At 35.8% G+C, this 20,796-nt stretch overlaps 1 protein-coding gene across 1 annotated transcript in view; it reads right to left on the reverse strand.

Moving 5' to 3' along the window:
* LOC109060243 (trichohyalin-like) overlaps positions 1-20,796 on the reverse strand; it is a 26,488-nt gene continuing 5,692 nt past the window's right edge. The window contains exons 3-10 of the mRNA XM_042723196.1: positions 18,561-20,691; positions 5,985-6,076; positions 4,604-4,736; positions 3,553-3,718; positions 3,257-3,393; positions 2,261-2,409; positions 1,763-1,845; positions 1-1,057 (exon numbers count right to left, since the gene is read on the reverse strand). Coding sequence (XP_042579130.1) covers positions 1,770-1,845; positions 2,261-2,409; positions 3,257-3,393; positions 3,553-3,718; positions 4,604-4,736; positions 5,985-6,076; positions 18,561-20,691 — 2,884 coding nt within the window. The 3' untranslated portion in view covers positions 1-1,057; positions 1,763-1,769. The remainder of the gene's footprint in view (positions 1,058-1,762; positions 1,846-2,260; positions 2,410-3,256; positions 3,394-3,552; positions 3,719-4,603; positions 4,737-5,984; positions 6,077-18,560; positions 20,692-20,796) is intronic.

A 20,796-nucleotide genomic window follows, 5' to 3' on the forward strand; every position in this document is an offset into this window, starting at 1 on the left:
GGCTTCCCATTTAGAAAAATATTTAATCAACATGATTGTAATTCATCATTCATATTTTATAAAACACAACTCCCGTTTCCCAACATTAAACAGGTAAACATTTTCCTCAAGCAGCAATTTACACAGCTGTGGTCTAAAAATAAATGACTGGAGAGAGAAAGAGAGAAAAAAAACATTTCAAAAGAGCTCAATTAAACACATCTTATTATCATACATTATAAGTCAGATTTGTGTTTGTAAAAGTGTTCTTGGCAGGACAGTAAAGGCACTGGCAATAAAACAAAACCTCATAAATGATAATCAGCCCAATCCAATCACATCAGCTGATGCTTTTCTGCTCACTATAGCTTTAATAAAAGAAAAATATGGAAAAGAAAAGATTAAAAATAGAAAAGAAGTGAACAAAATCAAATGATGTTTATAAGCTGGTCTAAAAGGAATGGCACATGTTGTAAACAGAACAAAAACAATTTAGAGAAAGAAAAAGTAGTTTCATATAGCAATGAACATCTTAAGATCAGACTTTTTTAAACAAAGTTTAAGAAACACAATATTTAGATTCTGATTTTAAAAAACCTCAAATGCAATAAAATGCCTAAGAGCCCTAAGGCACCTTTTCCAGTGATCCAACTCATTTAAAGTGCATTGTAGCATTGTTTCTCCACGATCAGAGATGAACAGAAGATACGCGCATTAGGCCCCTGATTGATGGATAAATCAAACTCACTTTGGATAAAAAGATCTGTTGGATTCATGAATGTAAACAAAATTAAATAACTGTAAAATTAACTTGGTTCAAGACTGACAGTAAACAGCACTTGCTTTTCAAGCACACCATCTCTAATGCTGCCAAACAATTATGACAGACTTTCATGTAAAAATAAAAATGTGCGTAAGAGGATGTTATCTTGGCAAAGCCTCCAAACAGTTCAGTCCAGGACTCGTCCCCAAAGTAGTGTGATACTCAGTCAGTATGAGAATGAAAGATCATTCATGTAAGTCAGTTCCTTTGGCATCTTTGTGGCAGAGGACTTCCTCTCAACAAACCGCATCAGACCTGTGAAACAAGACAGCAGGGTAAAGAGCCTTGAAACTGTGAGAGGAACCAAATGAAGTGATATAAATGTGGAATTTGTCCCCATCTTCTGGAGATGAAGGGAGCAACATGCAAATATTCCAGGGCTTTCAGGGAAATTTTCAGAAAGCTTGATTATTTAAAGGGGTCATCGGATGCTCATTTTCCACAACTTGATATGATTCTTTAGGGTCTTAAATAAAAGGGTCTTTGGTTAAAATTGCTCAATGGTAGTGTAAAACAACATCCATTTTACCCTGTCAAAATCATCTCTGTTCACAGCAAGTCATTTCAGCCCATGTTCCTTTAAATGCTAATGAGCACTGCTGACCCCGCCTCTTTCTTCCATGAGCAGACAGTAAACTTCAGCCGCGAAACTTGCAAACTAGCACATTAATAGGAAAGGCGATTTTCAAAGATGGCGGACTGATGACAGCTCACTCAGGGTGGGTCTAAGATAAAACGCTAGTGTCAGTCAACAATTGTGGGAGGGGCCTAGGTCTGGGTGACATCAAACACAGAAAAAGGAAAAAAAAAAAAAACTAGTAAGGGAAAAACACATCTTTATCATTATAGGGTGGTTGTGTACACACTCTGTTGAAACACATTTGAGTTCAAACAACTTGTAAAAGTGCATTTCGCATCCGATGACCCCTTTAAAAGGAAATCAGAGGACTGGACACTGACCTGAGCTTCACGCTTCACTCTCAGGTTGACTCATTCGCTTCTTGGATTTGAGCTCAAGCAGCCAGGAGGGTGAAGAGCGGGACCTGGATTTACATTAATCACATTTATTACATTTGACATAATTCAACAAATTCTTATTCAATTCATCATTATGTATTCAGACAAATGTGCTAAATGAAGCACCATAACGTGTATCAAGGATAATTAGAGCAATAAAACAAACATCAAAATGAATCCGTTGACATATGAAATAATAGTCAAAAAACAAGGCATGCAATAGATTGTGTTCAACAGGTTTTTTGGTAAAGTTTTGATCATGTTGATCATTTAGAACCTTTAGAAATGTATCAGATATGATACAGTAGGCTTTATAGAGTTATAAATCTGCTCCGTCGTAGAGTTATAAAATGCACTCATCTGTCAATGAAAATGTGATTGCATCACATTCCATAAGCGAAATAAAATAGTTTTTTACTAAAAGTTTCTGGTCACACGTACCCACTGTCCTTGGCGTCAACAGGGGGCAGCACTCTGGGGCCGAGGGCCATGGTGGGTGTGCGGGGTGAGCGTGAGGGGACAGATGGAGGCGTCTGTGCTTCTGTTGGACTTTCTGTTTCTATCGCTGCACTTCTCCGCTTTAGCTGGGCCTGTGAGAGAAAGACGAGACAAACTTAGAAATGGATGAAATTAATGTTTATGTTAGCTGAGGCTGATTTATGCTGGTTTGTCATCATTGCCACATACCAATATTAAAAATACTTTACTCCAAAGTAAAATAAATCATTTAAAAAATCTGTTATTTTATTTTAAACTGAAACCAGAGGCATAAAAACTATCATTATATATATATTGTTTTAGTAATTACATTATTTTAAACAATTACTGCTACTAAAAAGGTTGTAAGCAAAATATGATTTAAATAAGTAGACAAGAAACCACAAACACAATCTGGCTTTGATAAAAACAACTGTTTTCAACATACATAAAAAAGTTTCTCTGGCAGCAAATCGGTATATTAGAATGATTTCTGAAGGATCATGTGACACTGAAGACAGGACTAATGATGCTGAAAATTAAACTTTGATCACAGGAATAAATTACATTTCAAAATATATTCAAACAGAAAACTGTTATTTGAAATTGTAGTGATATTTCACAATATTACTGTATTTAGGGGCAAAGAAATGCAGCCTTGGTAAGTAGAAAACTTTCTCAAAAACATTAAAAACTATTGCTACTCACAGTAGTGTATTTCAGACAGCTGGGTAAAATAAAGTTGCTTTGTCTGCAGAGCAGTGTGTCAAATATAGAAACTGGGAGTGTGGTTATGTGAAGGTGTAACCGGTCTTTCATGAGTCACTGCAACACTACATTTATTATAGGCTTTTTGAAAAGTACGGTCTTTTCAATTCACCATGCATAAACCTAAACCTAACCCTAGGTGGTTTAGTTAGTTAGCCATCCAAAACTGGACATATACCAGCAGGGACACACCATGAGGGCAGAAGGGTCCATCCCAGGAAACACAGGGACTCTCTTGGACTGGCTTGGGGCTGGAGAGGACGTGACGTCCCGGGATGGTTCCTCTTCTGATTCAGAGTCCGCTCCATTGGAACACTGATCTTTCGCATCTGTAACAGATTACTTTTGTTCAATCAGTCAAAGGTGTGTAGAGTTCTTACAGTTGAGTCACACAGATTCAAAAGGATTTAGGCTGAAAATGTAACATCAAGTGACAGAGAGTTACAATTCGGTGTTGAATGTAAAATGATGCGATGTGTTGACCCCACCTGTGGAGTCGCAGAACCTCCAGTCGGGTTGCGTTCCCTCTGTCAGAGCGGGCAGGGCGGCTTTCTGTCGGACGGCACGTGACGGTCTGGTGCGCTTTATGCTCCGTTTCTTTCCCAGATCAACCTTCGAACGGAAAACGCTGGAGTCCAACAGAGGAGCTGCAGACTGATCCAGCAATACACATGCAAAAATATACAAAAATACACACATTAACAGGTGCACAATCAGCTATATTATATTATATTATATTATATTATATTATATTATATTATATTATATTATATTATATTATATTATATTATATTATATTATATTTAAAGATAATTATACAACACAAAAAAAAACTACAATATATAATACAAAATATAATAAAATCTTAACTGAATGGAGATAGACTGAATTCTATATATATATAACTATATTAATATATATATATATATATATATATATCATATAATAAAATCTTAACTGAATGGAGATAGACAATATGAATGGTACTGTATATAATCCTTATCCATTACATTATATTACTGTAATATATAATACAAAATATAATAAAATCTTAACTGAATGGAGATAGACAATATGAATGGTACTGTATATAATGCATATTAAGGTATAAATAAGTGAACAGTTAAAAATAATTAGTGCTGTCAAACGATTAATCACGATTAATCGCATCCAAAATAAAAGTTTTTTTACATACTATATATTTGTGTGTGTTCTGTTTATATATTATGTATATATAAATACACACACATACATTTGGAATATATTAATCAAATATATTTAATATATAAACATAACATATTTTTCTGAAATATATACATGCATGTGTGTGTATTTATACACAGCACACATACATATATTATAAAACTTTTATTTTGGATGCGATTAATCGCGATTAGTGTTTGAAAGCATTAAATATAATATAAATATAAAACATAACATATATATATATATATATATATATATATATATATATATATATATATATAGTAGATGTACACACACACACACACAAGCAGACACCTCGTAACTGAAGTGTACCTCAAGAACCGGTAGCGGTTCGAGCTCCTCCTGAACCTGAACGTCTGCTGTATCTGAATCAGTAGATGTATTTCGTCGTCTGGCCTGAGTCAGTCTCTGCAAAGCTTGATTGATTCTGATCTGTGTAGCGGGACTGAACAGATAAAAACATGAAATCAATCCACACGTAACACTACCCAGAGAGAACTGATGTTTGATGCTTTTCATGACCACTAGGAGACAGTCTGAGCAAAACTGATGTCTGATGACTGTTGGTGTAAAGGTAAATACATATACTGCAGCGTTGGGAAGGAGAGTTTAAAAACAATTTATATAAGTTAATCTCAAAATTAATATTTATTAATTTCATTAAATTAAAAAAAATAAAATAAAAAAAAAAAAAAACACATAGAAATAAATTATTAAAAACTACATGGACATAAAAATAAACAATAAGTACAAAAAAAAATTATTAACATTTAACTAAAATTAAGTTAACCCTAATTTTGAAAAAAAAAAAAAATATTAATATTATATCAATAAAAACAAAACTAACACTGTCAAACTACAAGCTATACTGGATCTGTTAGTGTAACGCTGCAAGTTATGTAATTCCTTTGATTAATAAAAACAAAATTTATCCAAAATATAACAAGTGTGGATCTCATGTAGGATGACATCAACCTTGAACACATACATTTACAGTAATACAACTATAAAATGCTAATTTATATAATTTTGATAATAAGCATATAGATTAAAAAAAGCAGCATTTAACAAAATAATTTAATAATAAGATTAAATATTGAGTGATTAATCACTGAATCTCTTTTTTTATTTTCAGTATAATGAATCATCTAAACAAAATTTGCTGAAGTCAGTTGAGGGGTTTTTAGGAGACTTGAGAGTTTTATTATTCCCCCATAAACTCATTCGGCTGCGAGACTGTGTACACACACTCTCAGAAAAAAGGTACAAAAGCTGTCACTGGAGCGATACCTTTTCAAAAGGAACACTTTTGTACCTTTTAAGTACTAATATGTACACTTTAGGTACTAATCTGTACCTTTAAGTTACCAATAAGGACTCTTTAGGTACAAAGCTGTGCCTTTTGAAGAGATACCGCCCCAGTGACAGCTATTGTACCTTTTTTTCTGAGAGTGCAGAACATAAAAACACAGCAATATAGTAATTTTGTCACCTGACACCGAGGGAAATGAAAATGACTTGTTACTGGAAAAGCGATTTGCTCTGAGACACTGAAAAAGTCAGTAGCATTGCTAGTTTTAGTTAGTAGCTCCACAACGCCGCTCTAAATAAGATACTCAGATGTTCGAAAGAAAACTGAAGGTTTATTGTTGCAATGAAAGCGATGATGAATCATGCTGTAGATATTTCTTACTCATCAACAGTGTCATTGTTTTCAGTTTGTTCGTCAGTTTCCCAGATGAGATTCTCTGTGTCCTCCTCGGGTTCATCGTCCTTCAACTGACCCTGAAGGGTTTAATGAGAGCAAACAAAAACAGATGTTTGTCAAAACTCAGATTACAGTGAAGTCCTGCTGAAAAGACCAGCTTTATATGTTGGGTTGTGGATGCTGGTGTAGCCAGCAGGCTTTTTAACTAGCTAAACCAGCTCCACTAGGAAGACCATGCTGGTTGATCAAGTTACTTTTAAAGACAGCTTGCCACCAAACCTCCAAAAAATATTACTATTGAGGTTTAATTTATTTGTATTTCAGTTGCAGGGTTATTATAGTTAACCAAATCTAAAGCCTAAACTAAAAAACAAAACAAAAAACTTTTGTTACTTGAAATAAAATTAAGCAAAATATATAAAAATAAAATTATTTTATTTTAGATATTTGCCAAGGCAACGTTTGTCATTTTGATTTAGTATAATGATGTATAAAAATAACTAAAACAATATATATTAAATATATAAATTACTAAATATAATTAACATAATCTATAATAGTATCTCAGTTATACTAAAATAGCATTGTTCAGCTTTAATGATTTATTTTCAGTTAGAAAATTTAGTGCTTATACTTGCAACTTAAACATGCACATTTCACTTAAATTAAAATAATTTTAGTTTAGTATGTTTTCATCTAATATTTACATTCCAGCTTTATTGCAATTAACCAAAATGTTTTGTTTGTTTTTTGTAGTCTTAGTTTTTTTTTGTTTATAACTTTCTATAATAATCTTAAAGTAGTCATTAACACAAAGGAGTATATAAATATTTTGGACTATGAGGACAGACTTCTTAAAGTTGCAGGTTTTTTTTTACATTTAGCTGGTAGAAAATGAACAAAACAACTACCAAATGAGTAAAACTGAAATTGAACTGAAATTGAAGCATAATACATAAATCAAACTGTAGGTATAATAGTCATCCAAAAGCTAGAAATCCCATAGAATAATAAAACACCCTATTGAAGAAGATCAATGTCACGCTACGCTGCTGGAAGGAACACAGAGTCCAGAATAATCGAGAGTCTTTATTAATCCAACACAGGGTAAATCCAACATGTAACAGGATGAAGACACACGTACTGACTTGTAGACCTGACAAACAGACTAGGACCTTAATACATAAGAAAATTGGGGAAACACAGGTGAGAGGAAAGACTAAATTAACTGGGACATGGAACACATGGGGAAGAAACTATACACACCTGGAATCAAGTTAACCAACCACGGGAGACAGAAACTGGGTCACAGGAGCAAAAACACACATAATGAGTCCAGGGGTATGACATTACTCCCCCCTCCTGGAAGGTGTGACCTCGCACCGTAGAAACAGAGGGAGGCATGGGCGGAGGTTCCAGTGGAGGACGGACCCCCGGGAGGAGGCCAGCAGACAGAGACCATGGAGGAAGGAGCCAGGGAGAAGACGACGGAGGGAGGAGCCAGGAGGGACCTGGAACAGGAGGAGCCCAGCAGGACCCAGGCCACAGCCATAACAATGGCCCAAGGTGGAGCCGACGGTGGGAGGAGGATGGGAGGGAGCCTTGGAGGAGGAGAATGGCCATCGACTCCAGGGGGCCAACCAACGGCGGCGGAGCAGGTAGAGGAGGAGCCCAAGAGCCAGGCTGACGGGAGCATCCAGAGGTCCTAGGCGGAACCGATGGTGACCCAGAGGCACCGATGTGGAGATGGGGATCCGGGAGGCCACGGTGGAGCCAGAGCGACAGAGGACTGAGTGTGGAGCCGAGGGGATGAAAGAGCATGACGGAGCCAGAGGGACGGAGGGATGAGGCAAAGCCAGAGTGGAGTCCCGAGGCGCAGGATGGTCAACATCAGACCAAGGCGGAGATGGAGGGACGAGGGAGCCAGGCGGAGCTTGTGGACTGCCGGGCAACGGTGGAGAGGAGAGAGCTAGGAGACATGGTGGAGCCGACGGGTCAACGGGCAGAGTCCAGGCCTCGGAGGCTGGAGGTGAGGGAGACACCGACCATGGCAACACTGGAGGATGGCAGACCCATGGAGCTCGCACTGCAATGATGGTGGGCTGAGGGCGAGCAGAGGGGCTGTCAGATGACAGCGGTGGAGGATGCAGGAGCGGGTGGGAGGGGATTTTGCAAGAAAACCAACAACAAAAAAGGGCTGGACGAGACAACCAGAGACGAACACATTCTAGGAGCAGGCACTGGAGAACTGGAAGCCCCCTCAGGGCTGGACGAGGAAACCAAGGACGAATAAGGGCTGGACGGGACCAGCGGAGAGAGAAGAGGGGACAGTTCAACTTCCAGTTCCGATTCCCAGTCTATAAGATCCTCCTCCTCATTTTGGCCCTTTTGGCGTGTCATATCCAGCTCACCCTCAGCCGAGGGCTCTGGCTCTCCATCAGTGGTGGGCTCGGGCATGCGCTCTGCACATTGGGGAGATGGTGGGCTGGACTCTGGGTCCGGAGTGGCACTGGCGATCAATCCCTGGGAACAGGTGGGGAACAGATCCATTTCATGCCAGTGTCCACTCCATGAAGGCGGCAAAATTCACTCGGGGACCGTCCTCAGTCGATGGCGCTCTGTGCGTCGTCTGGGTAGTTGGTCCAGAACAGCCATGATCCAGAACAGACCAAATTCTTCCCCCTACCAAATCATCACCATGATCCATCAGTGAGCAAAAGATATTATCCACCAAAAAGGGAAAGAAAATTGAACGAAAAAAAAACTTAAAACAAAAAAACCGAAAAAAAAACAAACAGAGGGGAGACAAGCAATTTAAACTCTTTTGGTCGGGTCTTCTGTTACGCTACGCTGCCGGAAGGAAAACGGAGTCGAGAATAATCAAGAGAGTCTTTATTAATCCAAAACAGGTGTAAATCCAACATGGAACACAGGAGGAAGACACACGTACTGACTTGTAGACCCAACAAACACAGACTAGGACCTTTATACATAAGATAATTGGGGAAACACAGGTGAGAGGAATATCTAAATTAACGGGGACATGGAACACATGGGGAAGAAACTAGACACACCTGGAATCAAATTAACCAACCACGGGAGACAGAAACTGGGTCACAGAGGCAAAAACACACAAAATGAGTCCAGGGGTGTGACAATCAATGACGCAAATAAAAGTTTAAAATATACCACTTACTAAAATTAAAAAAAAAATATTTGTTCACTTGCATGTCATGTGACAGTTAACTGACATTAGAGACCATGCAAATGTGCTGTAAAATTATCAAAATATTAATTTAAAAATCCTCAAGTATATACTTAAGATAAAAGGGATTCAGCTGATGAAAAAACAAAAAAAAAAATATTTTGCTGTCATTTCATAATGAACCTCATGGCATGACACAATCCTGAAGTCATGCTATTAAAACGAAACTCTGAAGACCAAAACATTTGTAGGTCTCAGTGTTTTTATGATAGATGACATTTCACCAAATGGCTAGAATATATACATATTTTGAAAATGTATTGTATTGTAACTGCATGTAACAGAATTGCAGTCACACTTCAGTTTGTGGACCAATTCTCACTATTTATGACTTTTATCTAGGTAAACTTCCAATTTGCTGCTTATTAATAGTAAGTAAGGTAGTTGTTAAGGTTAGGATTAAAGGATCTAAAATATTGTCATGCAGAACAAGGCATTAATACTTTATCAGTACTACTAAATGTAGTGATATGCATAAGCAACTAGTTAATAGTGAGAACTGGTCCCTAAACAAAAGTGTTACTAGAATTGCATAATGCATAAATCAACTTCAAAGCAGGCAAAATAAATAAATAAACAAATAAATTATGATCAGTAAATTGTCAATTCACATTCTGTTGGCAGGTATGACAAACGTTAGCCTATCATTTTGGTGTTAAGTGATAAGTTAAAACTCACACTCAGCTACAAACACTCACACACACACACACACACACACACACACACACACACACACACACACACACACACACACACACACACACACACACACACACACACACACACCGTTACTAGGAAACAAAACACTTCCTCGTAAACAAGCTCTCTGTGAGCAGGACATTGAGTAATGTTCATTCTACAGAGACAATCCTATGAGTATACAGCAATGACTGCTGGACTATATCCTGATCTGAACACATTACTCAGAATAAACAGACCCTCTTCTGATTCACTTCTCTTATACTGACACACAGCTGGAGGCTCTTAAAAATGCTGCTTGTAATGTTTTCAGTGTTGAAGTATATTACCAGACAAAGCCTCATATGGTAGCATTTATTGTAGCTGTCAGAAATAATACAGATAAAGTAAATGAAATAAGTTCTGAATTAAATATATATATACTAAAATATATATCAACTGATAAGCCAAGAATGGTTTTTAAAAAGATACTCTTTTGAAATAATGTTAATGGTCAACTGATACATCAGCTAGTATTTCCCATTTCTTAATTATCGGCATTGGCTGGTTGCAAATGGGCGCAAAAGTGACCTGAAAGTGTCCAAAATTTCTGGACAGTCCCCTTTGCAATCCTAATCGGCCAACATGTTTTTCTGTTTGGTCGATGTTTTTTTTTTTTTTTTTAATAACAACTGTAACTATTTCATCTTGCATCACAGCTAAGATGAAACTTTGCATACTAGTGCCTACCTTTTTAACATTCATCATTCATGCTAATGTTTAACTGAAAGCCCACAGATGAAATAGAAATGAACTTGGATTCAAAGGCATGTGAAAGTAGTAGAAATACATAACACACAATAAGTTTTGGCGGAACTAGATTTAAAGGAGTAAGGAAATAGTAGAGGAAACAGCCCTGTTGCAATGACTACATGTATATGACCATGAAAATCTGATTATTATCGGATTTTGGTCATTTTCCAATTATACGCCCGATATTTAACACAACTATCCAAGTGGAATTCACTTGAATTCTTGGTCATGTAAGCACCTTATATTTGTAATGTTCTATAGTATTGAATATTAATTGACATCTATTCATTTCCAAACATAAATGATCTATGTGATAAAGGAAACTGTAAAAAAGCCTAGAAATAGACTACATGCAGAATTGCTAAAAATGCAGCATAATGCTAAACCAGAATTTGCATGCACATCGGAAAACCATGTGCATGTAAACATAGATGATGAGTTTTAAAAATTACAGTTCTGCTGTTCTATGAGCACTATTAGAGTCGTCCCGTGATGTTTTAGTAACAAGCCATGAGTCATGCAGCAACTACTGAACTAAAACACACCGTCAAACTTCACCATTCAAAAGTTTGCAGTCTGGAAGATTTAAAAAAAAAAAAAAAAATTAACACTTACAGTTTAGACATTTTAAAGTGTTGCCTCACAGTTTAGACAAAAAAAGAAGCAGCACAATAGTTTTGAATGCTGATAATAACATACAAAAATCCTGATGAAATATGCCTCACAGTTCAAAAAAAAAAAAGAAGCACAACAAATATTAATGACATACAAAAAATAAATAATTTATATCATCAAAACAAAATAACAGAATAATATATGATTTCTGAAGGATTATGTGACACTAAAGATTGATGCTGAAAAATCAGCTTTGCATCACAGAAATAAATTACATTTGTAATTTGTAGTGTATGTCTAAATGAACTTCTGTAAATTAACTTCTATCTAAAACTTCTGTACACACACACACACACACGCATGTCTCTGGGATGTATGCCATATTCACCAAGTTAATCAAATTCTTTGAGTTGAAAAGACCTGTCATGACCGACAGAGATGCACATAGGGAAAAAAAGATCCAAAATGAGAGGATAAGCAAATTTACGAGTAAGTAAAAACAAGCCTAGACAGCTCGAGATTGCGAATTATTCCAGAACGCCACACATCCTGTTTAACAGTATTTGATGTGAATCCACTGACTCGTGTGCAGTGACAGGAATTGGATTTGGATTCTATTGAATAATAATAATATACTTGTTGCTTCTTACTATACTTTTTAGGTGCTGATTCCAAATATAGTGCCTGTTTTACACCTTCTCACAAAATACGATGCAGTTTGTAGCATTTTTGCTTTCCGACAAGGTGAAGACGTTTTGTATTATCCCTAAATCAAAAGAAAAACTGCACAAAGACATGAGACAAATTACAACTGTTTCTTCAATTCTCAGCTCATTTTTTTTTAATGCATGAATTATTCTAAAATACATAATCTCATATCTAAACCTGATAACAAAGTCCAGAAACAATAAAAAAAAAAAAATAAAAAAAAAAAATGCAAACATGACCAGTTTTACTACATCCAAAATACTTATTTCTTTGATATTATATGGAGTATTCGAACTTATTTTTCCACGCCTTTGCAGATTGTAAGTTAAATTATACATTTTGAATACTTCTTTTTATCATTAAAGCTGAACCTTTTGACATTTGACTGCTTTTGTTATTTTAGTGCATTAATGCACACACACACACACACACACACACACACACATATATATATATATATATATATATATATAGATTTAGAAAAATCTTCATTCTTATTTTGGGGGGAAAAAACCTGTAATAATCATTTTAGTGTCAACAATTTTGGTGAAACCTTTCACAAATCAAATTGTAAACATAACTTTCTAAATAACATTTCTGCTTTATGCATATTTTGAGAGCATGCAGTAAAAACAGTCATGGATGTTTTGTAACGCACTGTTGAAGACCTGTCAAAGATCGGCTGATAGAGCATGAAGCATCAGAAGAAAGCGAGCAGAGAACATTCAGCATAGTCTTACATTATTTGAGCTTGCCGCAGTCGTGCGTTTGCGTAGGGAAAAACGCTGCCGGCCTTGTTGAGAGAGATTTCGAAGGGACTGTCGACCACGAGTCGCAAAACTTCTCAGTGGAGAGATGGCCCTCTCAAACCTTCCCACTCGTTCTTCATCCTCCTCTTCCTCATGCTCCTGAGCACCCGACATCAGCTCTACAGCCTCCTGTAAGGAGCGACGCATGTTGCCGACCCATCCTGACACCTGCGTCTGCGCCTCGGACAGTTTGTTACCCAAGAACTGCATCTTATTTCACCCAATTGACAAATTATGTTAGGAAAGTCTGATGGAAATCAACTAGTTTTTGGGGAAATAAATCCCAGATATGAGGTCTAGAAGGTGTTATAGCCGACATGCATTGGCAGCTCTGCAGGCATCTTGATTTGTGTTCCAAACTGGACCAGATTTTACACCAATGTCCATCACAGAAAGCACTTCAAGTTGTCGATCAATCCTTGATGCTCTTCTAGCACGTTCTTCCGCAACACACACATGTAAAGTCAATCAATCCTCTAGTTGATCTCCTCCGGTGAAATCTTCTTGTTTAGATGAGGTAGAAACACAAATCTGGGAATACAATCTTCTGACATCCAGATATTAAAGTCTCGTAAGCTTCCTCTTGTGCAATTCCCGCAGATCCCGATGGAAAAACATAGCAGCACTCCGGCAAGCCCACCGCTTACGCTTGACACGCTGCAGGTACGAACAGGTACCGGAAACAGACACAGCCCTCGAATGAGTGACAACATCCCGGCTCAGAGAAACAGAGAGAGAGAGAGAAAGGGGGAAGGGATGAAAGAAGATCAAGGACATTTATGGACACTGCATTTGAAATAGAAAAATACAGAAATAGAAAACAGGAAAAAGTTATGTGGGAACCTTTCTGTATCCATGAACTTTGGAAGAGAAATGCTAAACCACAAAACCCTTATGCAAACCACTGCTGAATCAGATGCTTTATACTTGACTGTGCATTAGTTTGACTATTTGTCATGACTAACAGGCCGTGTTTATCTAATATGAGCCATATATAGCATGAGTGGCTGCAATAAACGCTCCTTGACACCAGCTGTTACGCTTAGAATAAGTATAGGTTTAACTGGAGGACATTTATTTCACATTAAATAATCATACAGGATAAGAAACTATGTAGTAGCCATTGTAAGCATGAAATAAAGAAAGGAAGGATATTGCATGAATTGGCTTTCACAATGCAATTTGCGATAGATAGATAGATAGATAGATAGATAGATAGATAGACAGATAGATAGATAGACAGATAGATAGATAGATAGATAGATAGATAGATAGATAGATAGACAGATAGATAGATAGATGATAGATAGATAGATAGATAGATAGATAGATAGATAGATAGATAGATAGATAGATAGATAGATAGATAGATAGAAAACTGGAGTAATATCTGCTGAAAATTCATTTCCCCATCACTATTACATATACTTTTTTATATTTTGTTTAATTATATTTATTTAATTACATATTAATGTTAAATATTTCAGAGACTTCTTTTCTTTCTTTCTTTCTTTTTTTTAAATCTTACATCACATGCATTTGAATGGCATGTATATTTTTTTTACACATTTAACCACCTGGCAATGGCATAGAAGCTAAACAACTTAAACAGGGTCAGTTTTGATTCTGTGTCAACTTCGAGCACTTGGAAGCATGAAAAAAAGTAAAAAAAAAAAAAAGTTACAAATATAACAAGAACGTCTGAGAAAACTCCTCAGTTCAAAATCCTCTGATTGATTTAAGCAATAGTGTTTGTTAAACTTAATGACCCTGTTGGTTAAGTAAAGCACCAATTTACAAGTTACAAGTAATTTACTGGTTAATTGAGAAAAGTAATCTGATTATGTAGCTAACTCACAATACTTGCAGTACATAAAGTATCATGACTCTAGGTAAGTTGAACACTGTTCAAGAGAAGTGAAATTAAAGACGTTTCCTCAGGCGAATAAAAACTACTAGAGAAACAGATCCACTTTACATTACTGAGAAATCATATTTCATAACCCTTTCTGAACAGCTCCAATGGCTTCTTTGGACTACATTAAATTGAATCCTATTACAAGAGCTTAAGAGGTAGAAATACTGTACCATACTGTAATCATAATGAATTTCATAGCAACCAGTAAACATTCACTTTTGTTATGATATTACTTTACTAAGCATATCAAAGAACAATTTTCACCTGGCAGGCAATAAAACAGGCAAATCCTAGCAACCTTTGTAGAAATAAATGATATTTAGAGTATGGCAACACCATAGCGACCACCTAGCAACCACATTCATCATGCTTAAAATTCTCAGAACATAAAAAAGACAAAAAATTTATTATGTTACAAAAGATTTATATTTAAAATAAATAATGATTCCTGAATGACCATGTGACAGTGAAAACTGGAGTAATCCATTTTTTCCATCACATTTACATCACAATTATATTTTGTTTAATTTTATTTAATTATATTTAAAATATATATATTTTTTATATTATTTCAAAATATTACAAATTTTAGCAAATTTCAGCACCTTTTTATTTTTATTGAACCTTTTGTGTTGCTGGGTGCAACAAAATAGCAACAAAATGGCTGTTAAACAATCATATATTTCTTAATGAATAATCAAAATAATTTCAATATGCATGTGAACAACTGAAGAGGTTATGTTTAATAATAATAATAATAATAATAATAATAATAATAATAATAATAATAATAATAATAATAATGGTCTAATAGACAAAAATACACTTAATAACTAATAAATATAATATATTTGGGAAGGTTTTTAATTTTTACATGTATTTGTTTTATATTATAATTGTTAATAGGCCTATATATATAAAAACTAGTGATGCTGACCTTTGTACCACAAAGAAAATGTAAACACAGTATTTTTATGAACTTAATTTCTTTAAATACCCTCCAAGCCCACATTCAGATGGATGCTGAACATTTTAATAAACTGTTCTGTGAACAAAAGTATACATAAACCAGAGAAATCCCACACATGCACAGATATTTTCCCGATGTAAACACACAAAGACCCAAGAAAGTCTTAATCTGTAGACCTACAAATTCAACCAGTAGTTCACATGAAAATATGGAAGCCATTATAATGTATATTATATATTATAATATATTCAAATAATTTTACATTATTGCAAATTTGCTATTTCTGTTTCAAACATTTTGGAGTTTAAACTGTAGGATAATTTGAAGCATAAATCACCCTTTTCTTCTCTGCTTTGCTTTGCAGATGAAAGTAAACATCCAAACCTACAGGGCTTTGCAAATGATTTACATGAAGATCGGCGCAGAGAAACTTCCTGTCTGGCCCCAAAACTTTTCACAGGAATAAAGTTCAGCTCAGTAAACCATCATTAGTGGTGCTTACTAAACTAAACTATATAGCATACTAAGAGTTTGATCCGATCCAGTGTGTCCTCAGCTGAAAGCACTGTTATGTTAAGGCAGTGATTACACTGGTGCTCATGTCATCAGAATATTGTAAATGATGCAATTCTGATCATAATTACAGTAACCATAATCACAGTAAAATATATGGAGCACTGTGGTTTTAATTGCACTATACAGGTAAGTATACTGTGCAATTTAATTGCATTTTTGCCACTCGGATAAATAAGAACCAAGGGCTATTTTGCATTTGGATCAGCAAATAAAAACAGCAGCAACAGACAAACCTACTGTATTTGAATCAGGCAATTTGTGTTGCTGTTTCCAAGAAAACAGAGACGAAATGGCTGTAAAAAATATATTAAATTACCTTATTTTTAATCAAAATAATGGCAATGAGCACATAAACACAACTGAAGATATGTAGACATCCTAAAAACAATATAATATTCATTTAATCTGGATTAATCGCATAGTAATCAGACATATCAGATTGGTGTACATGTAATCATTGCCAATGTTTGTATAATCTGTTGCTCAAATACAGTCGATAGGTGTTGTTTGAAAATACCACAGGCCTGACTCAAGGACAATGTCATGTAAAAATAAACACATCTATACACACACACACACCCAACACAAAGCAGAGTCGCCTGCGGTGACATCACTCTATGCCGTCATAAGGCACCAATGGGAAATTCCAACATGACAAGATCAATGGAAACAAAGGCCCTGCCCTGAAGACGTGGATCAACCCTACCAGAGCAACATCAGTTGAACAGAGTTTCTCGAACCACGACTGTGAGTTCAGACTGAGATTAGGTTTGCTTTCACTAAAAAAAAAAATCACACAATCCAGGTGATAATGCAAGCTAGATTTTTGACTTTTAGCAAGTTTGGTGCATGTAAGTTGTTTTATACAAGTCTGGACAATTACAGTTCTTGCAGTTTTCTTATTAAGACACAATGCTTGTGAAGTTTGGTGAATCCAGATACTATTTTTCTTCCTCAGAACAAACATAAAAACATCCACTGAGCAAATTACAAACATTTGTCTTTAGATGGGGTTAGAATGACAGTGTGTATAGGTTGTATATTATAAAGATACAAGCATCTGTAAATGTGACTGAGATGAAAACTAATGCTAACGGATGAGATCCGCTTTGTTGAACAGTGTATTTAACACTGTTAAGAGCCCTTAAAAACAAGATGTGGGACTTGTAAAATGTTTACAATGACATAACATTTTAGTGATTAATACTTTGATTACAAAGACTTTCAGGACATCTGGTTACTTTGAACGGCTGGTTATCAAGGCAGGTGTTGTTTGCCCACATAATGTATTGACTAGCAGGGGTTAATTGCTAAAGCTAACCAGCTAGTAACCCCCTATTGGCTGCTGTGTGCATTAAACTACTGAAAGCCAAAAAGGCCAAAATTGTTGAGTGTGTTCAACTAGTGTTTACAACCAGCTGAGGTTAGAGGGGCCTGTTTTCATAAAAATTTCAATATACCTTATAACTGATTCTGATTGCATGAGCCGTGTTTGAAATGCAGATAATTGCACACCTATGACTGCACATTATATATAAAGGTGCCAAGTTAAAATTAATTAATAATTTTTTTTTTTTACATTATAATTATATACTCTATATTACATTTTTTATATACTTTATGTATTATTATTATTTGTATATATTTTATATTATTATTTTAATTTATAAATTGTTTTAATATGATAAAATATTTAATATTATTTGTATTTATTTTATATTAATTGTATATTTTATTTAAAATATTTCATTTTATATTTTTATATACTTTTTATATTAAGATGTGCCATACTATAGTTGCTCTGATTATTATTATTCATAAATGTAAACATTTTGACAAGTTTTAAATTTTTATATTTTTATATTGCATCATTTATATATATATATATATATATATATATATATATATATATATATATATATATATTATATATATATATATATATATATATACTTTTTTATATATTTTAAACATATTTCATAATATTTTTATATATTTTATAGAATATTAAGATTGGACAATAAATACACTGATTGTTATTAACAAATGTAGATCCTTCAACATTGTTTTTCACTTTTATATTTTTATATTAAGATGTGCCTGTAATGTAAAGTCTCTTGTTGCTTATTGTTTTGTTAAAGTCAAATATATATCACAGTGAAAATCTATAACTATATTGCAATATTTAATTAACCACCATTGGTCTTACCTCATCAGTTTCTGGCTCCAGCAGATCCCCTGGTTTGGACTCAGTTTCCACCTCAAATAAATATGTGTGCATTCTGCTTTCTGTAGAGTTGTGTGGACTGGAAGCTTCAGGTTCAAATCCGATCAGATCATGCACAGACACCTGATCTCCGCTTGGTTCTTGGGGTCCAGGATGACTGGACTTTGATTCTGGCTGTAGACTGTGGTCAGGAGCAGCAGGAGTTTCTCTGGTTGGAGACGGAGTCGAGGAACGTCTCGCCCTAGTTCCCCATCTTCGGGGTTTCACTGAAAAGTCATCGTAAGTCACTTGTGCGAGCCGAGGCGAGACGTCCGCGAGCTGGACGGTGGAGACCAGAGTCTGTGACGCCGCCGGCTCCTCCGCGTCAAACGATATTAAATCATAACTCGTGGAAACTTTCTCTCCTGATCTCTCAGCTGCTTCACACGTTTCCATCGCCATCTCATGTTCTCGTTCCTGTCTCCGTTTTTGTTCTTCTTTCTGTCTTTCAATCGCTTGAGTTCTTCTCCTCTCTTCTTCCATCTCTTTTTCTTTCCTTATTCTCTCTAGTTCTTGTTCTTTTCTCAATCTTTCCGCCTCTATTTGTCTTTCAATCTCTTGAGTTCTTCTTCTCTCTTCTTCTATCTCTTTTTCTTTCTTTAAACTCTCTAATTCTTGTTCTTTTCTCAGTCTTTCCTCCTCTTTTTGTCTCTCCAATTCCTGAATTCTTCTCCTTTCTTCTTCCATCTCTTTCTCTTTCCTTATTCTCTCTAATTCTCGTTCTTTTCTCAGTCTTTCCTCTTCTTTCTGTCTCTCCAATTCCTGAATTCTTCTCCTCTCTTCTTCCATCTCTTTTTCTTTCTTTAGTCTCTCTCTTTCTCTTTCCTGTCTCAGTCTTTCTTCTTCTCTCTGTCTCTCCTCTTCCATTCGTTTTCTTTCTTCAATTTCTCTCTCTTTACGCAGTCTCTCTATTTCTCGTTCTTGTCTCAATCTTTCCTCCTCTTTCTGTCTTTGAATTCTTTGTCTCTCTTCTTCCATTTCTTTTTCTTTCCTGATTCTCTCTAATTCTCGTTCTTTTCTTAATCTTTCCTCCTCTTTCTGTCTTTCAATCTCTTGAATTCTTTGTCTCTCTTCTTCCATTTCTTTTTCTTTCCGTATTCTCTCCATTTCTCGTTCTTGTCTCAATATTTCCTCTTCTTTCAGTCTCTCTTCTTCCATTTGTTTTCTTTCTTCCATTTCTCGCTGTTTCTTTAACCTCTCTTCTTTTTCTCGTTCTTGTCTCAATCTTTCCTCTTCTTTCTGTCTCTCCAACTCCTGAATTCTTCTCCTCTCTTCTTCCATCTCTTTTTCTTTCTTTAGTCTCTCCTTTTCTTGTTCCCGTCTCAGTCTTTCTTCTTCTCTCTGTCTCTCCTCTTCCATTCGTTTTCTTTCCTCCATTTCTCTCTCTTTCTTTAACCTCTCTACATTTTCTCGTTCTTGTCTCAATCTTTCCTCCGCTCTCTGTCTCTCCAACTCCTGAATTCTTCTCCTCTCTTCTTCCATTTCTCTCTCTTTCTTGACTCTTTCTTCTTCTCTCAGTCTCTCTTTTTCTTCTTCAATCCTTCTCTTCTCCTCTTCAATCTGTCTCTCTCTCTCTCTTTCGGCTTGCCTCCTCCTCTCCTCCTCTTTTCTTGCTTCTTCAATTCTTCTCTTTCGTTCTTCTTCTTGCTTTCTCCTTTCTTCCATCTGTCTTTGCTTTTCCTCTTCCTGTTTTCTCTCTTCTTCTGCTCGTTTCCGTTCCTCCTCTTTCTGTCTCTCTATTTCTCTTGCCTTCCTCTCCTCCTCCAAAAGTCTTTCCCTTTCCCGCTGTTGTCTTTCTTTCTCTAACTGCTCATCTTTTCTCTGTTTTTCTTCTTCTTCCCTTCTCTTTGTCTCCACATCGAGGCTCATCCCAACCCTTTGGTAAACGGGAACAGGGACATAGTCCTCCTCTTCATCTTCGTGGTCTTCCTCTTCTTCTACACTGTCCACACTAGCAGCAGAGTTCTTGATTTCTGCTGTACTTACAGGCACCTTCTCTGTCGCTGCAGGTTTTTCAGATGATCTCTCACTTGGAGTCTCATCTGAGGTGCTTAGTGTCTTCTCGGATGGTGGACTGCAAATGTAAGAGTTTGGAAATATGTTATAGCTTTGAAAATAAGGACAACATAAAGCTAGAAACATATATAAGCATACATACTTAAGATTCCTGCCAACATTT

Source organism: Cyprinus carpio, chromosome B5 (genome assembly GCF_018340385.1).
Source record: "Cyprinus carpio isolate SPL01 chromosome B5, ASM1834038v1, whole genome shotgun sequence".
Lineage (NCBI taxonomy): Eukaryota > Metazoa > Chordata > Actinopteri > Cypriniformes > Cyprinidae > Cyprinus > Cyprinus carpio.